The sequence below is a fragment of the Pantherophis guttatus genome, chromosome 8 (assembly GCF_059756535.1).
Source record: "Pantherophis guttatus breed Tessera chromosome 8, ASM5975653v1, whole genome shotgun sequence".
Classification (NCBI taxonomy): Eukaryota; Metazoa; Chordata; class Lepidosauria; order Squamata; family Colubridae; genus Pantherophis; species Pantherophis guttatus.
Window position 1 is genome coordinate 29,366,813 of NC_142070.1, and position 17,937 is coordinate 29,384,749.

At 38.0% G+C, this 17,937-nt stretch overlaps 1 protein-coding gene across 3 annotated transcripts in view; it reads right to left on the reverse strand.

Annotated features, from left to right (window-relative positions):
* EDNRA (endothelin receptor type A) overlaps window positions 1-14,991 on the reverse strand; it is a 39,089-nt gene extending 24,098 nt beyond the window's left edge. The window contains exons 1-3 of one of the 3 annotated variants that reach the window (XM_034401386.3): window positions 14,716-14,991; window positions 13,289-13,336; window positions 10,500-10,929 (exon numbers count right to left, since the gene is read on the reverse strand). In XM_034401386.3, coding sequence (XP_034257277.1) covers window positions 10,500-10,886 — 387 coding nt within the window. In that variant the 5' untranslated portion in view covers window positions 10,887-10,929; window positions 13,289-13,336; window positions 14,716-14,991. Of the gene's footprint in view, window positions 1-10,499; window positions 10,930-13,288; window positions 13,337-13,871; window positions 13,980-14,715 lie in introns of those variants that run through there. The other 2 variants (XM_034401387.3, XM_034401388.3) reach the window with 2 other exon arrangements.
* Between the last annotated feature and the right edge of the window lie 2,946 nt (window positions 14,992-17,937).

The following is a 17,937-nucleotide window of genomic DNA, read 5'->3' on the forward strand; positions in this document are numbered from 1 at the left end:
GATTTCCCAGGAGGTGGTGGCGATATCCAGGGACTTGAAGGAGGCTTTCAATGTGTCCCTGTATCGCTTCCTTTGTCCCCCATGCAATCGGTTTCCTTGATGCAATGGTCTGGTATCCATGCAACATGGCTTGCCCAGTGTGTCTGGGCTTTCATCAGCAGGGTGTGAACTGATGGCAGGCCTGCTCTGGAGAGGACTTCTGTGTCTGGCACCTTGTCCTGCCACCGGATCCTCATAATTCTATGGAAGCAGGTCATGTGGAAGTGGTTCAATTGCCTAGGTGCCTCCTCTATACAGTCTACATCTCACTGCCATACATCAGGGTAGTTAGCACTACTGCTTGGTAGACTTTGAGTTTTGTAGCAAGGCTTATTTCATGGTGGTCCCACACGTTGGTCAGTAGTCTGCCAAATGCAGAGCTTGCCTTGGCGATTCTGCAGTTGACCTCAATGTGAATTGTCACTGCGCGGGAGAGGGTGCTGCCAAGGTATGTAAATTGGTCCACTGCTTGCAGCTTTTGTCCCTTCACTGTAATGGTGGGCTCTTGGTGTTGGGCTTTCAGAGCTGGCTAATACATCACTTTGGTCTTCTTTATGTTGATGAGGAGGCTGAAGTTGTCACATGCTGCTGCGAATTTGTGGCTTGCATTTCCTGCTCTGATCCAGCATATCAGGGCACAGTCGTCAACAAAGAGGAGGTCACGTAACACAGTCTTCTTGATTTTGGTGACAGCCTGGGTCTTCGCAGGTTAAACAATCAAAATGTTTTAAATTAACAGAATAAAAAAAAATATCAAGTCCAATACATATTTTAAAGACTAAATGAAGACCAAATAAAACTTCTATAAATGATATCATCACAGATTAAGCAAATAAAAATACCCTGACACAGTTACTTTAAACTTTTCTCTCCTTTCTGTATCAAAATAAAGTATCCAAAGTGTGATCTAATTGCCAAACCTTATGTTCAGGGGTGAAATCCAACAGGTTCTGACAGGTTCTGGAGAACCAGTAGCGGAAATTTTGAGTAGTTCAGAGAACCAGCAAATACCGGCTCTGGCTGGCCCCAGAGTGTGGTGGAGATTTTGCAATATCCTTCCCCAGGAGTGGGGTGGGAATTGGGATTTTGCAGTATCCTTCCCCTGTCATGCCCAAGCCACGCCCACCAAGCCACACCATGCCCACCAAGCCATGCCCACAGAACCGATAGTAAAAAAAAATGGATTTTACCACTGTTTATGTTCAGTACCATCTCTATATGAGCATGCAATCAGCAAATTAAGCACAACCTTCTAAGAATACACACACACATACAAAATTTTTAAAGGGACAGGAAACAAGCACTGTAAGGAATGAATATTTACAGGTTTCTGCAAGGCATCAAGTATTTGAAAAGAAAATAATAAAATTGAGGGAGTAGAAAAAATGAACTCTTAGGGAAAAAATAAGATTCAAAGGAATTGTAATAGAAGCATATTAATCCAGACTATAGCATTCTGTCACCTTTAATATAGTGCTACATTTTGTTCTCTATTTTGCAATAAGTAAAATATGTCCTACTATTTAATTTCTTGGAATCTCAGCTTTCATTTCTTTCTGCATGGGATTGGAACTGGCTGTGACTGATTAGGAAAAAAGATCTTAAGAGTTATTATGGACTCTATTTATTGAAAATACCATCCCTTGTGCAATTACTGTAAAAAAGCAAAAAAAAAAAAAAGAAAGAAAGAAACGAATTTCAATCAGGAAGTCAATTGAAAACATATTGGTAATTGCTAATATAACAATGTTTTAGTACAAGACTATAAGGTGACCATATTCAGAGTATTGTGTATAGTTCCAGTCACTGAATTTTAAGAAGGGTAGTACAGAGCTAGAAAGGATAAAAAAAGACCGTTCGTACAATGATACAAACAACATGATTAGGGGGTAGCAGTTTCTTTTCTAAAAGAAAAGGCCACAGAACTTGGGGCTTTTCATCTTGGAACAAATGTAAGGGATGATATATGGTAGGGATTTATAAACCATACGTGGTATAGATTATGTGAATGCGGACAAGTAATGTTAGAACATCTGCTAATACTAAATGTAGAAACAGGAGATCATATCATCAGCTCCTGCAAGATTGAAGCTGATTATAAACAACATAACAAGTCACCCAAATGATTTACTGGAACATTTGTAAAATGTTCCAGTAAATGCGCCAGTAATGAAAAATTGGAGGGAACATAACATTGAAAAAGTAGTTGAGAATGAGTGGATTAAAATATTGTGGGATATTTTAATCAAAACTTATCAAGTTTTGTTTAATAACATGCTAAATAACAGAGTGTCAAGAGCTAAAAATCAAAACTGAAAGATTACAGAATAATCAGCACCTGAGTGCCATATTAAAAAATCTGGGACAACAGTTAGAAAATCTGTGCATCGTCAAAATTTCCATCAATCAATTACAAAAAGAACTGTACTGCTTGGATCCACAAATATATTATGCTAGAACATTATCACATTCTAGGTTCTTGGGAAGAACATGATGTAGTCAGGTCCAGAAATATTGGGACATCGACACAATTCTAACATCTTTGGCTCTATACACCACCACAATGGAGTTGGAATGAAACAAACACAATGTGCGTTAACTGCAGACTGTCAGCTTTAATTTGAGGGTAAGTACATCCAACTCAGGTGAACGGTGTAGGACTTACAGTAGTTTGTATATGTGCCTCCCACTTGTTAAGGGACCAAAAGTAATGGGACAATTGGCTTCTCAGCTGTTCCATGGCCAGGTGTGTGATATTCCCTCATTACCCCAATTACAATGTGCAGATAAAAGGCCCAGAGTTCATTTCAAGTGTGCTATTTGCATTTGGAATCTGTTGCTGTCAACTCTCAAGATGAGATCCAAAGAGCTGTCACTATCAGTGAAGCAAGCCATCATTAGGCTGAAGAAACAAAACAAACCCATCAGAGAGATAGCAAGAACATTAGGCATGGCCAAAACAACTGTTTGAAACATTCTCAAAAAGAAGGAATGCACCGGTGAGCTCAGCAACACCAAAAGACCTGGGAGACCATGGAAAACAAGTGTGATGGATGACCGAAGAATTCTTTCCTGGTGAAGAAAACACCCTTCACAACAGTTGGCCAGATCAAGAACACTCTCCAGGAGGTAGGTGTATGTGTGTCGAAGTCAACAATCAAGAGAAGACTTCACCAGAGTGAATACAGAGGGTTCACCACGAGATGTAAACCATTGGTGAGCCTCAAAAACAGGAAGGCCAGATTAGGGTTGCCAAACAACATCTAACAAAGCCTTCACAGTTCTGGAACAAGATCCTATGGACAGATGAGACCAAGATCAACTTGTACCAGAGTGATGGGAAGAGAAGAGTATGGAGAAGGAAAGGAATTGCTCATGATCCTAAGCATACCACCTCATCAGTGAAGCATGGTGGTGGTAGTGTCATGGCGTGGGCATGTATGGCTGCCAATGGAACTGGTTCTCTTGTATTTATTGATGATGTGACTGCTGACAAAAGTAGCAGGATGAATTCTGAAGTGTTTCGGGCAATATTATCTGCTCACATTCAGCCAAATGCTGCAGAACTCATTGGACGGCGCTTCACAGTGCAGATGGACAATGACCCAAAGCATACTGCAAAAGCAACCAAAGAGTTTTTGAAGGGACAGAAGTGGGATGTTATGCAATGGCCAAGTCAATCACCTGACCTGAATCCCATTGAGCATGCATTTCACTTGCTGAAGACAAAACTGAAGGGAAAATGCCCCAAGAACAAGCAGGAACTGAAGACAGTTCTTCAGTTCTGCAATAGAGGCCTGGCAGAGCATCACCAGGGATGAAACCCAGCGTCTGGTGATGTCTATGCGTTCCAGACTTCAGACTGTGATTGACTGCAAAGGATTTGCAACCAAGTATTAAGAAGGGAAAGTTTGATTTATGATTATTATTCTGTCCCATTACTTTTGGTCCCTTAACAAGTGGGAGGCACATATGCAAACTGCTGTAAGTCCTACACCGTTCACCTGAGTTGGATGTACATACCCTCAAATTAAAGCTGACAGTCTGCAGTTAACGCACATTGTGTTTGTTTCATTCCAACTCCATTGTGGTGGTGTATAGAGCCAAAGATGTTAGAATTGTGTCGATGTCCCAATATTTCTGGACCTGACTGTATATGAGGGACAATGTCAGCTAGAGAACTGGCAGCTGTGATCTCACATTGTTGTGTACATAACATCTGTCTATATCAGGTTCTTGGGAAGAACTGTATAGTTGAACAAAAATGCCAAATCCAGTCTAACTATCTGGCTGACAGTACATGCAAACACAATAATAGTAATAATTAATTTTATATGCCATTTAACCACGAGTGACTCAAATACTTTCAGTTGGCCACTGAGTGACTGAAAATGCTGTGTTAGATAGGTTTGTGGTCTCATGCAGCAGGAATCTCCTTATGATCTATATTCACATACTCACACAAATGTTTTTTGAAAACATTCAAGATAGTTTTTACATGTGCACACATTCATTGTCTTTCTTCTAAATGCATGCATACAATCAGGAAAAGTGACCTAAAATTTGTGTCAGTGGGATAGAAAAGACCCCCATGAGTTGATAGGAACCATGTGGATAGAAGTCTGGCCCAAGACATATATATCTAAATGTATTTCCAAACAAAGCTGAAAGTTTGTACTTATGCCAAAACTTCGGTCAGCTAGAGTTCAATTTACTTTCAAAGAATGCTGCAAAAAATTTAATTTATAGTGTAAGTAAATCTACTCGGTTAAGAAAGGAAATGGATATTGAAAAGTGGTATATAGAAAGAAAGGCAAGTTTACGTCAATATCAAATATTAATTAAGATATAAATGTTCACAAAGATCATTCTCCAAAGGGATCATTTATATCATTAAGTGGAATCCCCTGGCAATGCAAGTTCATGAAGAAAAACAGAGGGATATCCAACCTCTGCATAAATACATCTAGCAAAAAGGATATTACCACCTCATTTACATGTGGTTCATTTTTTATAACACTTAATTGGAAATTGCTTTTAATTGCCGTAAATAACTTTATTCCATGTCCTGCACCCTGGCCTAATTGAAATGGGGTCTTGACCTTGTGCATGACATCCTTTCAGCTACCTGAAGAAATGTAATATGCTTCTTCTATATGCTATAATAACCAATCCCAATCATCCTCAGTGCCCTTCTTGGCATCTCTTCCAATTCCTCTGATACCGATAAAAGTGAACATAATACTCAAGGTTGCTCTGACCAATTAAGAATTCTATGAATAACTATTATTTGGAAACTTCTTTTCCAAAATCTGTGTTACAATGTTTATTCATGTTGTGGATAATCTACTATTCCAACAGCTTTTTTTACAAGGCCAGATAACAGCAGCTGGCCATATTATTTTCCTTTCTGATAAAGAACCTGCACTAACCTCTTCTAAATTTATCTACCATTTTTACCTACTTCTGTAATCTGTGCCATCTACAAATTTGAAACTATATCTTTATCTCTTCATCTAAATCATTAATGAAAATGTTGAAAATATCCCAAAAGGAAATCTTATAACTTTGATATATCACACCAGTTCATGGAATACTTGCTATATCACTCCAGTTTAATAAGATATCACTTAAATTGTGGTTTTCCAAACACTTGTGCATTCACCTAATAATTGTACATGCAACTCATACTTAATCAGCCTTCTAATCAGAATATAAAGAAATTATTTCCACAATCCACTAAAGAAATCACCAAACTAAACAATTTCAAAACAATTTCGTTATTATATGCTCTAGCATCTTTCTCAGATGGTGCTTTATAATAATTCAAACTCTCTGTTCCAAGTTATCTCTTTGGAAATTTTAAGACTTGCACAATCCTACTAATCTGTAAAGTCCATGAATAAAAATAAGTAGAGATGTTCTTTTTGGCCTGGTGGGGGAAAAAGGCAAAGAAGGGGGAAAAAACTGATTAAGATAATTCCTAAAGAAAAAGAGTGAAGCTGGGAAGGAAAAGAATAAAACCAAAGACAAAAGTCAAATGAAAACAAAGAAGAGCCATGTACATTATGTACATATAATATATGTTTATTATTATATAAATATATATAACATATAATAAAATATAATGTAGATGATAATGTTACTTTCAATACCTGAGCAGCTATAACTCATACAAGAAAGCAAAGGATACTACTTTTTCAACTAGTATTAATGAGTTTGCTTGAACATTGGCAGAAAGCTATTAACAGTAGAAGCAGTTGGACAATGGGACAAAAAAATTAACAGAATGATGTGTTAACTCATCTGCAGGCCTTCAAGAAAAAGTTGTATAGTTTAGCTCTCAATTCCTGGATTGGGCAACAGATAGAATAGATGACAGTTACAAGACTCTTCCGAATTTGATTCAATGTCTGAATGATAAAATGTCTATGAATTTACTGGAACAATTGCCAGATTAAGACATACTAAAGAAGTATTCTTGTTTTAGGACAGGGGTCAACAACCTGCAGCTCTGGAGCCGCATGTGGCTCTTTCACCCTTCTGCTGCGGCTCCCTGGCACTCTAAATATGCGTCACAACCACCAATGTGCGACACCCGCCGGCACGCAATTTATTGAGCTTTTCAACCCCTGGTAGGCCAACCATGGATAAATCCAAGAAAAGAAAAGTTTCAGAAGAAAACAGAACGTTTAATTCAACTACATATGCTAGTTTTGTGGCCGCTCAAGAAATAGTCAGGCATAGGAAGGGTTTTGTGGCTCTCGGTGTTTTCTTTTCTGTGGGAAATGGGTCCAAATGGCTCTTTGAGTGTTTAAGGTTGCAGACCCATGGTTTAGGAAAAGAAGCCATTACATTAATTAATCCACAATGCTACCTTTAAAAATCTTATTTCTTAGTTGCAATACATAAACTGAACCAGGCAGAGAAATATTCTGTAAAGCAACAAAATACATCAATATAAGGCAAGAGAGATTAGGTTTTACTTTTTGTCTCTAAACAAATCTCTGCAACCAAAAAGAAAGAAAGAAAGAAAGAAAGAAAGAAAGAAGAAAGAAAGAAAGAAAGAAAGAAAGAAAGAAAGAATTACTCTCAAACAATAAAAACTAAAAGAGAGATGCAATAGAACACATATTATCCAAGTAATACTTTAGTTCAGCCTTTTTAATGCTAATTGGAAACTAATTAAACTGTCACCAGTTCAGTGAAGGTTTAGGAGACTTTTTCTCGTAGTAGATATCCCAGAACTGAGGAGCAATAGCCTTTCCCTTTTCAAAATATCCCATCTTTTTTTTTTTAATTTGATTTATATGCCGCCCTTCTCCGGAGACTCAGGGCGGCTTACAATGCGCTAAGCAATAGCCTTCATCCTTTTGTATATTTATACAAAGTCAGCTTATTGCTCCCACAACTGGGTCCTCAATTTACCTACCTTAGAAAGGATGGAAGGCTGAGTCAACCTTGAGCCTGGCGAGATTCGAACCTGCAGACATCTGGTCTTAATAACCAGCTTAATAACAGGGTGCTTTAGACCACTGTACTACCAAGGCTCTGTCTTCCTTCCTCGATCTTCCTGCCACAGTGAGATTTTAGGCTATTTCCTTCAACATCCATAAAAGCTAAAGCCTGTAAGCCAAAAAATGTGCATGCCCAATCAGCGGACTGCAGTTAAAAATTTTCTCCTTTCCATACTGGGGAAAACCCAGAGGACTGCAGAGGGAACCATGTTCTATAAAGAAAACAATCTACATTACAGCCAAAACCTCATGCAAACAAATGAAACTATAGGAAGGTCCTAAAACCAGAAGCCAGTCTTCAGTTTTGGAAGATCTGGGGGAATAACCATTAAGTTCCTAAACTGTAAGGTCTAAGAAATGGCAGAAAGAAATGGAAAGACTGAAATCAAGTTAACAATTTTGTCTAGTAATTTTGTCTAGTAATACAAAATAATTTAAACGCTTCCCAGCACTTCAAGTCATTTTCAGCTAATTTCAGACTTGGACATGAACACATCATAAATCAGAACTACAACATGCCAGTTCTGATAACTTGGAAGTGTTATTTTGAAACAAAGATTACCACATTCTTTATACAAAATAGACGGACTCATCATAGCTAAAATAGTTAACAGTTTCATTGGCCACACAAATGAAAAAAGCTATGAAATAAATATTAGAAATTGAATATGGTTATAATTATTTATTGATTAGATATCCATTGCTCAAAAAAGAAAAGTAAATGGAAACTACAAAACTTTGTACTGTATGAAAATTAGAACACACTATTTACAGTGTGTTTAAAATAAATATATTTGGAAGATTCGGAATAGTGAAGTTTATCATTTTATTATATAGAGTAAATAAAGTATCAATTTTCATACAATCCAGTTTTTGCATAGTTGATCTGTGTTTTAACAAAAGCAATGTTAAAAATCTCATTAATTATACTGTATCACATAAGTATTAAAGATACTTCTGTAGTAACAAACTTTTTACAATAAGCAAGCATGCTATGTTCTACATTAAGCCAATGATTCTGTTAATATACATCTCTTTTATTCATTAAAAATATTTGTAAGAACTGTTGATTTGACAAGTCCATGATAAAAGAGAGTTGAATCCTTTCCCTCTCCATGTAATTCTGATTCAATTTAGAATTACATAAATACAAAATTCCTTCAATATTGATCTCATCTCTAAAATTTGGTCAGAGGCTAAACTTTCTATTTTAGGAAGTTTACTACTGTATACTATTTTTCTACAGGAGAAAGGATTTCTCTTTGTCCCATGATATTGTTTCCAACTACAGATCTGCTGTATGGTTTTTAGCATGTCTGCTTTCTAAATAGCAATATTTAATTATCCTACACTAGATTCCTATATTGACTTTATTTATACAGTCACAAATGTATTCAGTTTTTATTTCATCCATAAATCATAATTTTTTTAAAGATACAAACAAAAGAAAGAAATCACAAAGAAATCATGATGAGCCTTAGTTCATTAAGTAACAAATTATATATAAATCCTAAAAAAAATTCCAAACTTACAAATACCGGTAATTGCCCTACTCAAATAGTTTCATACTAGATGTCACTAAGCATTTAGACAGGGATACATTATGACTCTAAAAGGCAACAAGTACAAAGCCCCAACTCAACTATTATTGTTGTGAAACAGATCTTAGTTTAAGGTTCTGCAACTTTGAAGTTTCCTTAGACTGTACAATGCCATCAGCAAGGGCTATATAGTATGCAGTGTTTTTCCTTTCTTCTTCTTTTCTTCCAAGCTCCAAAGCCCAAGAAACAATCATATCACTTCCAACTGTGCTTTACTGTCCACCTAACTCTTCCATTGCATGGATGGATGGAAGGAAGGAAGGAAGGAAGGAAGGAAGGAAGGAAGGAAAAAGAAAGAAAGAAAGAAAGAAAGAAAGAAAGAAAGAAAGAAAGAAAGAAAGAAAGAAAGAAGTGCAATTATTGCTGCCTCTTCCAGCCTAGTGAATTAAAAAACAGAAAGCTAAAAGTCTGTGTGCGCGAAGAAAAAATATGGGATATTTGTTGAAAAATAAAGGTGGAAAACTTAAAAATGAAAAAAAAAATCCAAACCACCTTTTCCAACTTGACAGCATAATTGTAAAGATGTTCCCTCATTATATTAAATTCTGACGTATGGAAGTGAATCATCTGAATATCATCCATTGTGATAATCACATCCCATGAACATTCAGAATTGTTGTATATGTTTTAAATAGCATGATAGATAAAATTGTAAGCTCTGTATAACACAATAACAAAAAATCAATGACATTTAGCACCATCTTATGAAATCAATTAGCGATACAGAAAGAAAATAATTAAATAACTGTTACTAAATAGACTGAAATGTGTCCAAGACATCAGTAACATTAGTCAAATACAGAACTGATCCCTCACCATCTGCTTGTTCTCTCCAAGCTGTTTCACTCTGTGCACAACAATAAGGTAGTGTATTGTTTGTTTTGTAGTTAAGAAATGATTTGCATACATTTCTTACCATAGAAAGCTCTGTTCTAAAAAAGACCGGTTATAAGTACTTTCTTAACTAATATTAAATAACTCACTTTATTTGAAACACTATTATGTTTATAGTGAAATGCAAGTAACTTATTTGCCACAGACTAAATACTAACCATATCTATACATTCTCCCACATTTAAGAAAATGTATATACTGGATGTCAGTTAACATGTATGAAAAACAGGTATCACATATGCCACATCTTTTCATTTCCACCCCAACCACAATTTTAAGTTCACTTGTTCATTTGTTAAAAGTGTTAAAAGTCTGTCTCATATAAAAAGTTTGTTTACATGTAGTCTTCCAACAGCCATAAAAACAGACAATGATTATTTATGTTACTATTGTAACACATTATTATGCTGTAAAAATTATAAGAAGCATAAGCATTATGGCATATTACCTTATATACGTGGATAGGAATATCTACGATGATGTAGATGAGATCTGCCAAGGCCAGACTGGCTATCAATGCATTAGGTCCATTCCTCATACATTTGTTCTGATAGATTATCCGCAGAAGAGTTGCATTCCCAACAAGCCCAATGATGAATATTGCACAAGAAATTACTGTATTGATATGTTTAAAAGTATTAGTCATTCTGGGACTTTTTAGACAATTACTCTCGCTAGTGTTGGAATGATTGGCAGGAATAATTAATTTATCTTCCATTTCTATGGCAGAGATTCCAGAGTCATTCAGGCTGGAAAAGTCTCTTTCTGAACCTTCACTGATGACAGATCCAGTTACAAAAAGTCCCAAGATTATCCAAAAATGAAATGTTTCCATTTTTAAATCTTCCAAATCAATAAAATATGTTTTACTTAAAAACCTACAAAGAAAAATAATATTTATGTTGTAGTATTAGCATTGTAATCAAAGCTTCTATTTAATTTAAAAAAAAAGAGAAATATTTTTACTTTGAAAATAGATAATCAGAAAACAAAAATGTCAAGCATGGGAAATCAAGAATTCAAGCAGTTCAAATGAATATTTAGCTTTATTACAAGTTTAAGCTGTCTTCAATATCCTGAATTACAAGTAGTCCTCCACTTAACAGTTCATTTAGTGACCGTTCAAAGTTACAATGGCACTGACTTATGACCGTTTTTCACAGTTAAGACTGTTGCAGCATCCCCATGGGCACATGATTAAAATTCAGATGCTTGGCAACGGACTCATATTTATGACGGTTGCAATGTCCCAGGGGCATGTGATCCCCTTTTGAGACTCTGACAAGCAAAGTCAACGAAGAAGCCAATTCACTTAACAACTGTGTTTCTAAGTTACAACTGCAGTGGTTCACTCAACAACTGTGGCAAGAATGGTCATAAAATGGGGCAAAATTCACTTCACAATTTTTTCATTTAGCAACAGAAATTTTGCCTCACTTCAGAAAAATGACTTACTTCAGAGATGTAAGTTCAGGATCTAGTTCCAGAGCAACCTATAGAAAGGTGATTCAATATAATGCATGGGATAACTTTCATGTGACCCTAATCAGGGTTTCATGTTCAAATGGATCATTTTAGTATATTACTAGCTTTACAATTTCTGATTCAGTGCCAATAGTTACGATCTAAAGAAGTAAGCGTGGAAAATTATTCCTATTTGCTGACATTCGCATACAACAGAAAATTTTTAATGTGATCAACTGCCTTTCCTTCACCATTTCCCTCTTCCTAACAATCCATGTTCTGAGCCACTGTATTTTGCATAGTACTTCTTCAGAAACTTCCCGTCTTCCCTAATAACATCCAATTATTCTTTCTATTTGCCTAATCCATAATAGTCTTGGTTCCACAGTTATGGGCTCATATAGGAAGTGCTTTTTTTTCTTTTTTACTTATTCAAGCTCTTTGGACAGAAGTAGTGGGTGTCTATTGTGATCTCTTTCTATTTTCTAGTTCTCTCTCTAGGAACTGCGTCTAAGACAACTTTCTTCAACAGGGTGCTGAATTTCTACTTATATTCTATACTGCTGCAGTACTGCTAACTAAAGAAAACTAAATAGTATTCAGTAAACTCCATCTTTGGTTTGCTTAAATAATTATAATACAGAACAAATTCATTCAGAACGAATACATTGTTGCATTTGTTTCTAAGGCAATATGTTTATGCCTCCATTTTAAACGGATGCAAACATCATAAGGACTCATAGCGGGCAACATCTACAATATTGACACCATGCAATTATATACTTGGGTTACAGCATCCATATAATATATAAATCATGGTATTTGTGTTCTGATGACACATTTCATCCTTAGTTTCTTTATGCCTATGCCACTAAATGGAAGAAAAATGGTTCTATGTACCGTTGCCTCCATCTAATGGTTATCTATATCCTTGCAACAATGATCTGATAACCCTAAATTATTATTTCTTAGACTTATGCCAGGGGTGAAATATACTTACCTTTCCTATCGGTTCACTGATGTGCATGCGCTGCGCTGTCTGCGTGTGCACCATCATCTGCGCATGCACAAACCTGCGCATGCGCAGATGGTCAAACTGGGACGTGATGACATCGTGGTTTGGGAGAGGCTGAGCCTCCCGCCACTGGCGCTACCGGTTCTCCGAACCACCCGCTGTCAATGCTACCAGCTCCCGCGAGCCGGATGGAGCCAGCAGCATTTCAACCCTGACTTATATCCCATATTTTCTCTGGAGCACTAGGTATTTACAGTGCATTTTATACTCCAATTTTACCACACAACTACCCAGGGAGGCAGGTGGTCTGACAGAGAGTGAGTGAACGAAAGTACCTCAGTGAGCTTCAATGGCTGAGGAAACTTGAACTTGCTCCTTAATCAACACATTGGCTATATTTTAAGTTGAGTTGTCTTGGCTTTAATAAAACTATTACTGTCTTAAAGATATTAAATTCAATAAAAATTAGTTGATTTAAATCCCACTGAAATAAATGGATTTTAAGACACGACTATTTTGCCACAGTACACAATACAGCTATATGTGCCTGCTTAGAACTTAATTTCTGAATGTTAGTTGTACCCATGTAAGGTATACACTGAAAAGTAAATCAAACTTATTCTAATCTAAAATTAATTTAATCTAACAAAATATTTTAGCAAAACCAATAATGACAATGGTTGAAAATTGAATGATGTGATATTTACTGCTAAATCAAAGGTGTGCAACTTTGACAGCAGTAAATACTCGTAACTAACCTTTTGGTAGTGTGTTGATGACCATACTTCAAAAAGTGTAGAGCAGCACTAGAGCAAAAACAAAATTTAAATGGATTTAATTTATACTTAAAGCTATTCAAACTGTAAACTAGTTGTTATAATTATCATGTAGTTGCTAGTTCATGTATTTCTGGATGTCAACTAAATTTGTATGTGATTTTTGGAGTTGCATTCAAATTAAATAGATTTATTCTTTAGAACTAAAATACTGACTGATGTAAATCCAGGCACATGGGGTTTTTTTATTTGGCTAAGCAATGGATTTATTTCTTTTGAAGTTTCTATAAACTCCAGAATGCAAACATATTTTGACATAATAAAATTGTTCTGAATAAACACATTAACTGACTAAACACATTATTATACAGAAATTCATTGAAGTCAAAGACATTCACAGATCACATAATTTTTGTGCTGTTCCAGCTTAGAGACAAATGCCTAAGAGGAAGGAGGAGGCATTAGAATCACATTTTTTACTTTTACTTTTTCACATTTCTTTGAAATGTGTTCATTTCACAGAAAAACACGAACCCCCCCCCGCCCTCCCACCCATTTAACTCACAAGGGGGGAAAAAGAGCCTTCCAATTCGAAGGGATCTGAGGTTGTTTTGCTCGAGAACTTCAGTACTTCAAGGCAAAAACTTAACTGCGTATCCAACCCGTGTCGGTTTCCGGATACACTGTATTGCAACTCCCATTCTGCTGGCCGACAGATGGGATTTGTAGTACAATACTCCTGAAGGGCTCCAAATTGGGGAACGGCTCATTCAGTTCAACATTTACACTGTCCCTGGTGGACGTTGGATCTCAGCGGTAATGGGTCGGTGGGATCAAAGGGAAGCACCTTCTGACATGCCTGTATCCGCGCAGGTGGGCAATTTAAGGTGTTGGGGGGGGGAGGGAAGGCAGTTTAAAAGGCAGCGGCAGGAGAGCGGGGGGGGGGCGGAGGACTTAGGTAGCCTTTCTCCAGTTGTTCTGCACCCCCCTCCCCATACCAGTCTCTCTCGGCTCCTTGATACAATTCAAGCCTACAGTTCTTCTCGAATTTGGCCAGAAATCAGAAATGTCTATTCTCCTAATTGCAGACAAAACCAAGACTTGAGGCCGGTTTTAGGTGGGCGTAAGAGCTGCCCGCCTCTTTTGCAGCTAAACCGACTCCAAGCAGAACATTTCAACTCGGCGGCTTCGGTTTAGGCGCTACCAGAAGAGCTTCTTTGCTTCACTATCTTTCCACAAAATAAAATTTTTAAAAAAAGGGGCGGGGGGTTGTGTGCGGAGACGGCAGCCTCGCTTTAGGACGCTGCTTCTCCTCCGCCTTCCCATCTCGCGCCTCTCCCGGGCTGGCAGAAACTAAAGCGCCGAAACCTGGGCTCCAAGGGGCGCCCGCTTTCCTCCAATACACCCACCGTTTGGTGCGTCCCCGAAAGAGAAGCGCTCCTGCCGCGCAGCCGCTCCAGTCCGAGGCGGCGCGAGGAAAGTTCGGGGCTCGAGGCGCGCGGCACCGCAAGTTGGCAGGAAGTGGCTTCTGGCGGCGTTTCCTCCAAAAAGACTTTGTAAATCCTCCCGTCTCCGTCTGGCTGGCTGGCTGACTTTGGGACTCTCCACCTCCACTGCTAGAAGGAGAGCGAGCGAGGGAGCGTTTGGATCAACCCTCTCCTCTCCCCCTCTCTAAATTTGGAAGTGGGGGGGTGGGGGGTGAGGGAGGGAATTCCAGTCAAAACCGAGTTGCTGCCAGAGCTATAACCGAGCACGGCATTCTGTTTCAACGGGCTGTGTGAATCCAGTTATGGTGGCCAATGGCCAACTTTTTTATTATTATCATTTTTGTTACCCCGGGGTTATATGATGCGACCAGTCATAAATTGCTAGGATCACGCGGTTATATATCACTGCAATGATCAATTTTGCTTCGCCATTCAGGTTTTTCTGAGTTCTCACTGCATAATCATCAATGGTCTCAAACCATTGCTGTAATCAAAATAACGATCAATTTCTCTTGCATATATAAAGCCAGCCACTGTAGATTTTGGTTTTTCAAATAGATCTTCGGCACTTGTAGGAAGGCTGAAAGGATTGGGGCCATCCCAGTTTCCAGGGATAGGTTGTCCCATAGAGTGGTTGCTGTTACATCTCCAGAGTCCAACAAGGTAGGATTGTTTAACAGAAGGGATGTGGAGGATGTCTTCTCTATTAGCTCAGGAGAGATGAGAAGAAACAATAGAACAAAAGTGGTCCAGCAGTTAGCCTGGCTCTATGCCAGGGTGTCAAACTCGATATCATTGAGGGCCTCATCAGGGTTGTGCTTGACCTGAGGGGGGCTGCGGTGTGTGGTCAGGGGGCATGGTCAGCTTGACATTACTCAGGGGCACCTGTGGTGGCCTGAACGCTATGCCAGCGAAAACGGGCTCCCGAGCTCCATTTTTGGCTGGGACGGACTCCTGCAACCTTCTGCCAGCGAAAACGCAGCCCTCCTGAGCTCCATTTTTGCTGGCAGAGGCCGCGATTCGGCCCTTCACTGTTTCCAGGACAGCCCCGTGGGCCAGATCTAAGTCCCCATGGGCCGGATCCGGCCCATGAGCCTTGAGTTTGACACCCCTGCCCTATGCCATGGAGGCTGTATAGGTCATAACTGGCATCTTGAATTACAATTAGAAGCGTCATGGGGATCAGTGTCGGTCACGGAGAAATGAGCATAATGAGAAGCACCCAAAAATGTGTGGTGCTGCATTCTGGACCAGCTTCAGCTTCCAAAGGCAGCCCATGAAGATCACATTACAGTAATCAAACATGAGGTGACTAACGTATGAGTCATCATTAGCAAGAATCAAAAGTGTGTGAGGGCCACAAATTCCAGTGTCTCACCCCTTTTGTGAAACTTTTAAAAATATTATAAAGTTATTGGTTAAACATTATTTAAAAGGATGATTAACCCCTGCACAAAATTATCCTGTACCTGTGTTATAACTTGATTTTCTCTTTGTGTGTTTGTTTATGTGCCATCAAGTCAGTGTCAATTATTATTAGATTTCCCCACACACACACACACACAATGATGTGTCTTTCCAGTTTTCCAATGGTAATCCCTTCACCACTGTTGCTGTCTGAGTCCATATTTACTTAGAATTAAATCTCCATGAAGTCAGTAAAGTTTATTCTCAAGCAAAGTATTATAGGTTAAAGTCTGTAGGCTTATTCTGTTGCAGTGCTGCTTTCATTAAAGCTGTTTAAAGTGGCACAGGTTCAATAATCATAGTTCTGAACCTATATAGGTTTTGATGGATTGTTTTATATTGGCTATTCTGCTGTCTTAAATGAAAACATCTGGAAAAACACATTCAAGTTTCTTATAATAATGCAGCGTTCTTACTTAATCCATCACTAAAAGACAATGAATTTTAAAAAGGACATGTACAGATGTATAATGTGGAAAATTAATGGTCCTACTAGTCAGCTTGGTGAAGTTACGTACTGTAACTAATGAATTAAATTATAAAGAATAAACATATTTCCCCTTTTCATGATAAAATTTGAACCCTCCTTATTTTCCCCAAGAAAATATGTTTTCTTTTCAGAGTCACTAGGTAAATGATCATTTTGTACAATGCCAGCTAACCATATCAAAAAAGGATATGGTTTACTGTATCTGTGTATAAGATCAAATTATGATGGCTGCAATGTTATCTTTTATCTTCTAGCTTCAACTCCTCCAGAAACTTTTATATCACATTGATATGAAGCTTTGCAGCAGCTCAGAATTGAGCCACAGCTGCTTAATCTCTAGTCAATTCAGATAGTCATGTAATAACATAAGAAAAGAGATAGACATTGTGCTTACATTATGATTGTTAATTTTCTGTAGTGAATCTCTACGTATGACTATTTATGGCTAATTTGGAAGTCTCCATTTGGCAAATGTATGAATGTTCATGAAGTTTTCCTACAGCAAACACCCAGTCCTTAAACATACAAACGGCCTCTTCATCCATGACTAAGAGAAGAGAGGATGGGAAGAGTGGCTCACTACTCTTCACATGTTGAATTAAATGTAATAAATAATAAAATCCGTGGTGGTGTGGTGTTTAGAACGCAGTACTGCCATCTAACTCACTACTCACTCCAGGAGTTTGATTCTGAGTAGCTCAAGATTGACTCAGCCTTCCATCCTTCTGAGGTTGGGAAAATGAGGATTGTTTGGGGCAATATGTTAACATCGTAAACCACTTAAAGAGGGCTGTAAAGCACTATGAAGTGGTATACAAGTCTAAGTCGCTAGCATCCTGCCATAAAATGAGGTCATTTTATCACCTCATTCTTTGACCTCAAAGTATTGCTCTCTTTTGATTAGGAAGTGATTTAATCGCTCAAGGGTGAAGTGATTGCCGGATTTAACAAGCTATAATGGAAAACTGGGAAAATGCATTTGAGGTTTTTGGCAAGTCTACAGTAATTGTACTGTTACGGGATTGATTATTTTAATTATGGCAAATAGTCCAGTGTACTTAGGTTCAAGTGTTATCTGGACTGAGGGTATCTGGTGGACAAATAGACTTCGTTTCCAATGTTAAATTCTTTTGGTTTAAGGGCATTTTTTGTCAGCTTGTTTCTTGTTTCACATGCCTCCTCCAGGG